At 51.1% G+C, this 11,569-nt stretch overlaps 1 protein-coding gene across 1 annotated transcript; it reads right to left on the reverse strand.

Annotated features, from left to right (window-relative positions):
* Positions 1-227: 227 nt before the first annotated feature.
* On the reverse strand, positions 228-7,585 carry LOC112106011 (serine/threonine-protein kinase Nek1-like). Its single transcript, XM_024199039.1, has 4 exons — positions 6,460-7,585; positions 3,581-3,640; positions 1,312-1,515; positions 228-376 (listed from the first exon to the last, which is right to left on the reverse strand). The coding sequence occupies exons 1-4, from the start codon at positions 7,583-7,585 to the stop codon at positions 228-230; spliced, it is 1,539 nt and encodes a 512-aa protein (XP_024054807.1).
* Positions 7,586-11,569: the final 3,984 nt, after the last annotated feature.

Genomic DNA, 11,569 nt, shown 5'->3' on the forward strand with positions numbered 1-11,569 from the left:
TCTGAAGCACCTGGCACTGGCCACTGTTGGAAGACAGGGCACTGGACTAAATGGATCATTGGTCTGACCCAGTATGGCCGTTCTTATGTACCAAGCAAGGAGTGAAAACTCAGCATTGGCCATCAGGCAACCTTATTTGCCAATCCGGAACAACACTCAGCAGCACACTACTTTGTATCTTCAGCTAAACTCTCTTCCTTCAGGCTGTCTCCATGAAGAGGCCTGGACTAAGTTGTTTCCTGGTCCAAGCTGAGGAGCAGATAGCAGGTCTCCAGGTGGTCAGGGCCCATTCGATGTTCAAAATGAGGCTGCAGATCCTCAGGGGTGAACTGGGCCTGACCTGTGATTTCATCATACAGAGAAGGTCCAGCCTCACCTGCAGGCAAGTGACAAAGAGATGAGTTCAGATGACCCCAGGCGGGTATATTCAGAGTTGGGCAATGTGATATGGAACCTTGCTTCTCACCTCACTTGTTCAAACCCAGCCCAGCTGACTAGGGACTGAAGGTTGACACTGCCCATTGGCCATTCAGTAGTATTTCTAGATCTCATGCCACTTTCTGGTAGATAGATGTCTACAGCACAAAACTGCTGCGGTACCTTGCACTTAGTATGGCAGGGACAGCTGATGCCACATCAGGGTGATGGGAAGGAATTAGCCAGGCTGCAGTCTAGTCTCAGCTTTGCCCTGATGCACTGTGCAGTTTGGGGTGTGTCACATGACTTTTTGGCTTCAGTTTCCCCAGCTGTGAAATGGAGATAATGATGATTAGCTACCTGAGGGGTGATCGGGAAGTTCACTGGTTTCAAGTGTGTACAGGGATTGCGCTGGGGATGGACTGTGCTAAGTGTTACCCTACCCTCTCTGGCAGACCTAGCAGAAAGAATGGGCCATAGTGACTGCACTTCACTCCCCCAAGTCGTGTCTCAGAGCCCCCCAGAAGGTACCAACAGTAGCATTAGGGAGGTGGGTGGAGTCACCCCCCACTCCTATTTCCCACCTGGGGCCTCAGGCTAACGTTGAGCTTTTGAACCTAGGGGTCACTACACCAGTGCCCTGTGTGGAATGATGCAAAGGATTCTGGGACAACGTGTGTGAAGGAGAGAGGTTGTGGGTAGTTGAATTCCTTCACAGCATGGAAAAAGCTGAGGACCTTTTTCACAGCTCAGCTTGTCTCCTGCAAAGCAGAAGCCCAGGAATCAGATGAGCCTAGCCTCCTTGTCCGTCCCCTGCAGGCCTGCAGTTAGTATGGAAAGGCAAGAAGATTAGTAGTCCCTAGTGCATTTACTGGCTTTCCAGTGTTTCCTCACCTTTGCATGTCTCCCGCAAAGTCTTCAGGGTGGAGGAGAGAGCAGCAGGCCCTTGGTGATCCATCTGTTCCTCCTGGAATGCCTCATTGTCAGCTGGCACCTTGATCGCACAGCGAGCATTGCTCACCACGTCCTCCAGGCTGGTCTCTTCAACCTCCTCAAAATCATCAGGGTAATCGGTCAGCTCCGCCTCATCCTTCCACTCTGCAGCGGGAGGGGCAGGGGAGCCCCAAGAGCATTAATACGGTCGCAGGCTGCTCTTGGTGCTGCTTTCAGAATAGAGTCACATGACACGCTCCTCTGCATCAAACATCCCCCACCCCACGATACACAACTCAACCTGCTGGTCTGCACACACGCTGCACCCACCTCAGTGCCCAGCTCCACGCTCCCCACAACACACTCACTTCCCCTGGTATGTCACACACATCACCAGCCCCTACACAGCACCTCTTCAACACACACAACTTTGTGCCCCGACACAACACACACCTCCTCACACATGCACATCACACCTCACCACCCTTCACACCCTGGCCCACCGCCACGCCGTCTCCATACCACATTACACAGACCTTCGGCCCTTGCACAGGGGATGGCCTCAGTTCAGCTGGGGGGAGGCCCTGTGCATGTCTCATGCCAGGACTGCACACCTCCCCAACAGAGCCAGAGAGGTGTGGGACAAGGCCTCCCTGCTACCCTACTTGAGACACACCCTGAGAGGCAGGACTAGCTGGCTCCCCCAGAAGGCATGTGTTTACCAGTGACCTATGCCAGTGGTTCTCAACCAGAGGCTCGGAGCTCCCTCGGGGGCCGTGTACAGGTTTCAGGGGGTCCACAAAGCATAGCCAGCGTTAGACTCACTAGGCCCAGGGCAGAAAGCCAAAGCCCCACTGTGCAGGACTGCAGCCCAGGGTCTCCAGCCCCACAATCCAGGGCTGAAGCCAAAGCCTGAGCTTTGTGGTGCCCCCTGTGGTATGGGACCTCAGGCAATTGCCCTGCTTGCGATCCCCTAATGCCGCCCTGGCTTTCATATGCAGAAAACCCATTGTTGTGGCACAACTGGGCCGTGGAGTTTTTATAGCATATGTGTGCGCATAGGTACCAACTTTTCCCGGCGCCAGTGGGTGCTCGCACTGCCCTGCCACATCCCAACTCCACCCATGCCCTGCCCCTGCCCCGCCCCCATTCCAACCCCTTCCCCAAAGTCCCCGCCCCAACTCCGTCTCCTCCCTGCCCCTATTGGACTCCTTCCCCAAATCCCTGCCCTGGCCCCGCCTCTTCCCCCCCGCGCTGTGTTCCCCCTGCTACCCCCTCCCTCCCAGCACTTGCCGCCGCAAAACAGCTGTTTCGTGGCAAAAAGAGCTGGGAGCTAGGGGGGAGAAGCGGCATGCTCAGGGGAGGGGGAGGAGGTGGAGCGGAGGCGAGCTGGGGCAGGGGAGGAGCTACCGGTGAGTGCTCAGCACCCACCAATTTTCCCCCGTGGGTGCTCCAGCCCCAGAGCACCCACGGAGTCGGCGCCTATGTGTGTGTGTGTGGGGGGGGGGGAGTGGCTCAGAAAGGAAATGGTTGAGGACCCCTGACCTATGCAACTTGTGTCAGAACACCAAGATTTTCAGTGCAGGAAGCCACTTTGTAACAAGATGAAAGAATTTACAGTTTGGGCTGGGTTTGATTAATCAGCCAGAGGGCTGGGTGTTCTCTGAATGTTCTCTGACTTGCACAAGGGGATTGCAAAGTGGAGCTTGGACTCTCATGACACTGGGGCTCTGTCCTGACATTCCCAGGCATACTCCAGAACCATCTTCCTGGCTATATTTTGTCTTTTCCACATCTGTTCCCAGCATAAACCCAGCTGTACAGCAACGCACTGTGTGCAAACAGGGCCGGCTCCAGGCACCAGCTTCTCAAGCAGGTGCTTGGGGCGGCCGTTCCGGACAGGGGCGGCAGTTCCAGGTATTCGGCGGCAATTCGGCGGACGGTCCCTCACTCCGCCTGGGAGTGAAGGACCTCCCGCCGACTTGCCGCCGCAGATCGCGATCGCGGCTTTTTTTACATCGCGATCGCGGCTTTTTTTTTTTTTGGTTTTGGCTGCTTGGGGCGGCCAAAACCCTGGAGCCGGCCCTGTGTGCAAAAATGAATGGTGGGCACACGTTTGGCGTGGGGGTTATATTGTGTCTGACCAAGATCATGCATGCCTTCGTGAAAGTCCTGATTTGGGCTTTCATTGCCCTGAGTTTCAGGGATCGTGCAGGACATGTGAAGGTACCTTGTAAATCTGTGCTCAGAGGGCTGGAGGGTAATAGTTTGTCAGGAGAGCTGTACTGGTCTGCAACAAAGGAAAGAAGACACATGTCAGACAGAGTAGGGGCTTAATGCTGTGGGTTTTCTATGACAACACTGGTGTCAACCAGAGATGGTCCTGAGATGAGGATTCAAATTTGGGTATAGGTCCAAATTTTAGCTCCCTCAAAGTTCCAGGTGTCCAAATCTGGGGCTCTGGTTCAGACCTGTCTCTAGTTTAAATCCTGGTTAAGTCCCCAGTAAAAACATCCACTTGGTTGATCTTATCCTAGATCTGATTTTACCTCATCCTAAAGCCACCAGCCATTTTTACGTGGCTAGCTCTCCCTAATGCCTGCCTGCAATAGCAGAGGTGGCAGCAGGCCAGGCCTGAGGTGCATTGGCAGAGAGTGTTGCAGGGAGGGGCAGGACTAGGTTAAGAGGGGATGTTGTAAGTCAGGTTGGGGAGCAGAGTCAAAGTTGTATGCATGGGTCTGTCTAGTTCTAACTGATAGAAAAGTGTGCCTGGTACAAAGCTCTTTATAGCCCTAGCCAGCAAACCTCTAGAATATTATGAGGTTGTCTGGGTGTCCTCACCCCCATCCTGGAATCATGTGCCTCTGCACAGGAGTATGGATGTACATGGTAGTAACCACTTGCAGGGTTAGGCCTTATACAACTCATAATGAGTTGTGACTACTTATTGCTTATATACCCAGCTTAGGGAAAAAGTTGGGTTACCTATTTATTTTTATTTAAATAGGGCTCAATTTGTGCCTATAATGCATGTCCCTGCTCTGCGGGCAATGCAGAGCTGCACCGGCCAAAGAAAACGCTGAGAGGCCTGGCACTGCCTCCCAGAGCTAGGTGCACAGAGGCACCACTTCCCTTAGGGACGCCACAGACTCCCCTTGCACGGCTGGCCACTGTGGCTGGCACATAGGGTAGACAGCTCTATATGCCTCTGTAAGAATAATCTGACTAGTCCTTATTTTTATACAAAATTTCAGGGGAAATGCTCATCCTTTTTTTTTTAAGTTCACACAGTGCAAAAAAATTGCCCGTGGGCTTTTCTGGGGCCCATTTCTATGCCCCTTGAACTTATAGGTGTAGTTATTTAGCAGTGCCTAGTAACTTTGCAATACACTATATTGTGTGGTTCATGGTTTCCCAGTGTGCTGCCAGCACCTCCCTGAGAGATCATTCTAGCCAACTGCTGGCTCCACCACAGTGTTGTTAGCTGAAATGTCTGGTGGGTCCAAGGTTAAAAGGGCAAGGACTGGAGTATTTCTCTGTGCCCTCTACATAGCACAGCTGTCACCTCAGATTCAGGTCATGGCAGGAGGGAATCTGGGAATCACATGTCTCAAGCCAGCCCTTCAGTTCTGTGTAATGTTCAAACAGAATTAAAGCCAAAGCGGTTGCCTGGATATTTTATTGCAGAGGAAATCCAGGATGGCAGAGGCATGTTTAGGATTGTTTCATTAGCCTGACAGAGCAAGAACCTGCAGAACCTAAGAGTCAGCACTTTGAACATGATGGCAGTAGCGGCTCCAGGCACCAGCGCTCCAAGTGCGTGCCTGGGGCGGCAAACCGCGGGGGGCGCCCTGCTGGTCCCTGCGAGGGCGGCAGTCAGGCTGCCTTCGGTGGCATGCCTGCGGGAGGTCCGCCGGTCCCGCGGATTCGGCGGCAATTCGGCGGCAGGTATGCCGAATCCGCGGGACCAGGGACCTCCCTCAGGCAAGCCGCCGAAGGCAGCCTGCCTGCCGTGCTTGGGGCGGCAAAAAAGCTAGAGCCGCCCCTGCGTGACGGTACTCTTATGGCTGGCCTGGCGGCCTTATTGCTGCCCTAGCAGCTTAAGGATGTGGCTCTTGGTTACAGAGATCCTGGTATGAAGCTCTGGTGGCAAAAGAAAAAATACCATGAAATTTATGACACCTCTAATTTTAGCAGAGGCATGCTAGAGGTAAGACTTTTGCTCAGACTGCAAGAGGTGCTTGGTTCAGATTGCACACAAGACCTGAAGGTCGATATGAAAGCCATGTGCTTCTCATCCCGAAGATATGCAGATCATGCATGGATGTACATGCAGTTGTATGTGTCTGCATCAAGCCTACATTTCATATTTGGGTTCTGAATTTGAAAACACTTGAAATTATAGTTTTCCCTTGTAATTTTGAAAAAATTAATATTGAGGCCAGGTCTGAGGATTTCCAGTGTGGCTATGAAATTCAATATGATGTGGGAAGTTTGGGGTGTGTCTGGGGTGTGTCTGTAGCTGTATATTTAAGGACAAATTTCCAGCCACCTTCAAAGGGGCCTCTAACTTTGTGCCTGGTAAGTGTGTAGTTAGGCTCACAATTACTTGCCCTGAATGCTCAGATGCCTATTTGCATGTGAGGTTTATGCAAACAAATGCGCATGTGTAATTTTTCAGAAAGAAAACTGGAGGCACTTCTTAATACGAAGCCCTTAATCTCCTGAGATACTACATCTGTATATGCAAGTGATGGTTGTCAGGATTTAGGAACCAGCCTTTTTACTGCAGTAAAATAATAACAAAAACCTCCCATTCTGCACAGGCAAAAAAGTCAAGAACCAGGGCTGGGGGCCTAGCAGGGCCGCTCCCTTTCCTCTCTCCCCACCAAATAAAAACAAACCAGCAAAATCTCACACTTCTCTCTTTCCCATTTCTTGGATTTCAGCCTGGTCTCCGGAGCCTTTTCTCCCCTCCTACACCCAGTGTTCCCTGGTGGCTCTCTGATGTCACTTACTGTTTGAACCCATTATTTTATGGTATTTAGAAGCATAGGACAGACTAGTCGAGTAGACTCTCCCCAGTAGTGGCCAGTACCCAGCTCTTACCTATCTCTCTTGGCACCTCCTTGATCAGAGGTGGAATGGGTATGTCATCTTCTAAGTTCTCCTCAATGGAAGATACACTTTCATGCTCAAAGTCTTCAGAGTAATCTGAGCTGCTGTCTAGAGTGCTGGAGAGCTCCTCTGGCTCATAAAGCTCTGGACTGTGTGTGTTGACATACGGTGGAGCTGACTTTGGCCTTAAGGCTCCCCTCCCTTGGTGAGCCAACAGTGTCTTACTTTGAGGTGTGAGTGGGAGGGGATCTGTGTTGTCCTCCTCATGGAGCTTTGCCAGATGTTGCTGCTTGAAGAGCTGGGATTCTTGGTGAAGAAGGAAAAGCTTGAGGTGTTGCTGGACAAAAGGGATGTTGAGGACGCTGCTGGCACTGGGTCTCTTTCCTGGGCACTTCTCCAGGATGGTTTGGATCAAGCCATGCAGGGGCTCAGAATAGCACTTTGGCACAGCAGCATACTTGCCTTTCACAATCTTGTAAAACAAGCTGACCAGATTTATTCCATCAAAAGGTGGCTTTAAGGCACACATTTCAAAGAGAACACATCCCAGCGCCCAGATGTCCGACTTGGAGCTGTACGGCACATCCTCGCAGAGCTCTGGGCTCAAGTAATAGGGTGTGCCTACAAAAGTGCTTGCCATGTCCAGGGTGCTGTTCATGACCTTCGAAATGCCAAAGTCCCCCAGTTTCACCATCCCTTTCTTAGTGAGAAACACATTGGATGTTTTGATATCTCGGTGCAGGATCTTTATGGAATGGATGTACTGAACAGCCATAGCTAGTTGCACAAACCATTCCATGACTGTGTTCTCGGGAAAGTACCCCTCCTTCCTCATCTTAATGTGGTCATCCAGGGAGCCACCATCACAGTAATCCTGGATGATGAACATATGTTCCTCCTCAAAGAAGTGCTCATGGCAGGTTACAATGTGGGGGTGCTTGAGTTTGCCCAGGATGGTCACCTCCTGAAGCACTGCCTCTTTGGTTCTCATTTTCTTTGATGGATCTGTCTTGATTTTTTTCACGGCAAACAGTTTCTTTGTCTCTGTGTTCCTCACCAGGAAGACCTCAGCACTTGATCCCCTGCCTATGGTTAGTATTTGCTCATACTTCTCCATTGTCTCAACCAGCATTCAAGCTAGAAGGAGAAGCAAAACCTCAGGTTACCATGTTAAAGATGTCAACCAAGTCTGCATGCTTTCTGTTTCATGACTGAGGGAGGTTACCCTCAATTTTATGCTAATTGTGTGGTTGTGTTGATGACAGGGATTGGAAGGGGCAAGGTGTTGGTAACAGGATTTGGAGCCTTTCACCTCTACATCACTGGTTTGAATCTGCACCAGGCCAGGAGGGATTTAATGATGTGGCTCTCTGACAGCAGTTGCTTAGTGGGCCTGTGTGAAGGGATTTGCTGGGCTCAGTCCAGTGGCTAGGAGCTACATCACAGAAACCACTATGACACTAATTCCCATTGTTGGCAATTTTAGCTGAAAGGCCAAGGATTGAATGGGCCATGCTTCACCAACAGAGGTGGCCTCTCCAGAGCAGGGTTGAGGCTTATTGGTGGGGGTTGATGTTCAGGAAGCTTGCACTGCTGCTGGTCTGCAGTGTGACTGTGATGCCGACAGACCATGTGCCAGCTCATGCCAACGCCCCCATGTCTCAATGGAACACTGACAAATACCTGGTGGAACCAGGCTGGATCACCGGTGAGTTAGTGTAGTTAAAATAGATATTAGGATTAAAAATGTGTTTAGTCTTTTTTTGAAGGCTTGTGAATTGCTGCATGCATTAATCTCACTTATAACATCTGCATCCCGTTTTGTAAGGTAATATTAGAGTGGTTGTATTGTAAGCCTCTGTGACTATGTAAATCACCAGACAGGAGAGATGCATTAACTAATGTAAAGTGCTAATCTGCAACAGTAGGTGCTACATCCTGCCCAATGGGAAAGGTCCATTGACACCAGATGGACACTAGATGGTCTACTGTGGGGCATTAAAGAGGACAAAAGACTCTGTTGTCCTACTCTCCCCTCAATGAAGATTAGTCATGCAAGTGAATTCTCCCATCAGCTGAGTTTGCAGTTCAGAGCACATAGCAGGAAGGGGATAAAAACCCCAGACAGAAAAGGAACTTATTATCTCTATGCTGCTTGGCCTCTGGGGGGCAAGGTTTGCTAGGCATAAGCAAAAGATCCTCAGTGCTTAGCCTGGGTTAGCCCTAAAGGACATATAGAGCTTGCTTATTATAGAAGCTTCTATTACTTTTTGAAACTTAAGATTGTAACTCATTTGTGTATATATGTTTATCTGCTTTAACCTTGTAAATAATTCTCCTGTTTCCTTTTCCTACTTTATAAATCTGTATGTAGTTTATTATATGCAGGGCTGGCTCCAGCTTTTCTGCCGCCCCAAGCAGCAAAAAAAAGACGAGCGGCGGCACTTCGGCAGCAGCTAAAGCGCGCTGCTTCTTCGGGGGCAGTTCGGTGGCTGGTCCTCCCTCTCTTCCTCTTCGGTGGCAATTCGGCGGCAGCTCAAAGAGGAAGAGAGGGAATGAGGGACCCGCCGCCGAATTGCCGCCGAAGACCCGGACGTGCTACCCCGATACCAGACGGAGTGCCGCCACTTTGAATTGGCCGCCCCAAGCACCTGCTTCCTACGCTGGTGCCTGGAGCCGGCCCTGATTATATGATAGGCTACAAGCTAAGTTCCCGCTAAGCTGTGTGGCCGTGCAGCAGGCTATCAAGGACTGCGCAGGCACGCGGGGGGAGAGACGCCTCTCCCCCAACCCTGGCCCTGGAGCTGCTGCAGCCGACGAGAGGCGCCTCTCCCCCTGCCCTGGAGCTGCTGCGGCGAGAGAGGGCTGGGGGGAGTCCTCTCTCCCTGCTGCAGCCCCGGGGCAGCCTGCACCCCAAACCTCTCATCCCCAGCCCCACCCCAGAGCCCTCACCTCCCTGCACCCCAATCCTGTGCCCCAGCCCTGAGCCCCCTCCCGCACCCCAAACTCCTCATCCCCAGCCCCATCCCAGAGCCCGGACCCCAAGCCAGAGCCCTCACCCCCCGGCACCGCAACCCTCTATCCCAGCCCTGAGCCCCCTCCCACACTACGAACTCCTCGGCCCAACCCCCGCCATACATCACTTCCATATTGGTGCACATAACAAAATTCATTTCACACATGAATGTAAATATTCATAAAAGGGGCAGTGCAGAAACAAAGTGAGCTAAATCTAACACCCTTTGGGTCAGGTGCATTCATGCATTTCCTTCTCTCCTGTCCCTCTCCTCATCCCCTCTTCCCCTGAAGCCTCCCCCCCAAGGGGCTGGATCCATGTAGACCCCCCCCCCCAAGTATAAACCGTGCTCCTGTGACTTTACACACCATTTCCCCTGAAAACAGTGACTTTTACTAAATCTACCGTGATTGCTCTGTGCTCTTGGATAAAAAATGCTATGACAAAATGCATCCCTATTTCTGAATGTTAACAAACCTGCCTCAGTTTATCTGTCCCTTGTTGTTTATTTCCCCCCCTAGGAGTTCTCTAGGCTGTTGACAGGTTTACATGCGCCTGCTGATGCAATGACTGAAACAGACAGCAACCACAGCTCGGCCCTGCACTTTGCTTTCCTTGATCTTTGAAACGGTGCTTACCTTGTTGGCCTGCAAACCACAAATCAGAGCCCCCCAAATTCTGAAAAGCAGCCTCCCAGCCTGTGGCTATGTAGCTGTGCAGAGAGATCACTGTCTCAACAATGACAGATTTACCCAGGGATATGCAGATTTCCTGTTTGCAGGGAGAAGGCTGGTGGGTCTCCAAGACTAGCCCAGGTGAATCTTCTGACGGTTCCCCAACCAGGAAGTTTGGAGCTGGCCTATATTTGTTCTCAGGCTTCCCCACCTGGCTCGGGCCTGGTGCTGCAGTGCATTGCTAGACTTGCTTTGGACGTCTCCGTGGCAACCCAGCTTACCCCAGCTGCTGTGCGTGCCTGAGGAGCAACGACGCTGGCTTCTGATCAGGCTTCACGGGACAGAGAAAGCTCCTGGGGGCCTTGCAATCCTTCCCCCCGGGGTGGGACAGTCACCAAGGCTAGGCCAGTCTGAACGGGGAATGAAGTTACAGAGTCCTTCAGGGCCCGATCCTCGCCTCAGTTGCACTTATGTAAACCAGACTAACACCAGGATAAAGCCAGGGTGACTTAGAGGAGAATCAGACCCCTTCCTTTACGTTTCCCTAGGAAAAAGTACTACAGTATTTTGCAGTAACGGTACATTGTCTAGCTGTGCTTTCACACAGTCCTATCACTATGGTACCTGGTCCCGCTACAGCATATAATATTAACAGAGCAGCACGTGAGGCTATTACTATATCATTACTCCCAATTAATAATAGCTTGCCAAGGACATGCCAGGCTAGGGAACCACACACCCTCGAATGACAAATCATGGCTGTACTTTACAAGGACAGTTGCAAACAGTACAACTTGTAGCTGAGTTTGCAGAGTACTGCGGGATGTCTCTTCTGTAAGGGCGCCCTTGGTGCTGCTAACCAGACCTGTGGTGCTGGAACATGGAAGGGGAAATTTACCTGGTCACGTTTGCCTCTTTTGCCTCTGCAAGCCCCTTGGATTTCTGTATGCTGTCCCTTCAGAGCTGAAGGACTCCCTGCATCACCATTAAAGCTGGATGGAAATAGCATTCCATTCTGCAGAAACGGGATGGATCACTTGATGATTCCCTCTTCTGTTCATTCCCTCTGGGGCACCTGGCATTGGCCACTGTCAAAAGACAGCATACTGGGCTTAGATGGACCTGTGATCTGACCCAGTATGGCCGTTCTCATGTTCTTATGTTCCAAGACTTCCAAATTTGTTTTTGTTACAAATTGGAAATAAGAGCCAACATTTTGGAATTTCTCACAGAACGAATATTCCGAAAAATGTTGATTCAGACCTATCAAAATGTTTGGTTTTGATAACCGCAGAATCATAGCAATGTAGGGCTGGAAGGGATCCCAAGAGAGCATCTGTCCAGCTCCCAGTGCTGAGGCAGGAGCAAGTAAACTTAAACCATCCCTGGCAGATGTTTGTTCCACCTGTTC

This window comes from Terrapene carolina, unplaced genomic scaffold (assembly GCF_002925995.2).
Source record: "Terrapene carolina triunguis isolate 2854851 unplaced genomic scaffold, T_m_triunguis-2.0 Scaffold172, whole genome shotgun sequence".
Classification (NCBI taxonomy): domain Eukaryota; kingdom Metazoa; phylum Chordata; order Testudines; family Emydidae; genus Terrapene; species Terrapene triunguis.

Excerpts from the sequence above, each read along its gene's own strand:
- LOC112106011 (XM_024199039.1), bottom strand. The coding sequence starts at position 7,585 with ATGGAGAAGTATGAGCAAATACTAACCATAGGCAGGGGATCAAGTGCT. Across the intron at positions 3,641-6,459 it reads GGAGGTGCCAAGAGAGATAG|ACCAGTACAGCTCTCCTGAC; the intron begins GTAAGAGCTGGG and ends CCTTTGTTGCAG. Across the intron at positions 1,516-3,580 it reads TCTGAGCACAGATTTACAAG|AGTGGAAGGATGAGGCGGAG; the intron begins GTACCTTCACAT and ends CTCCCGCTGCAG.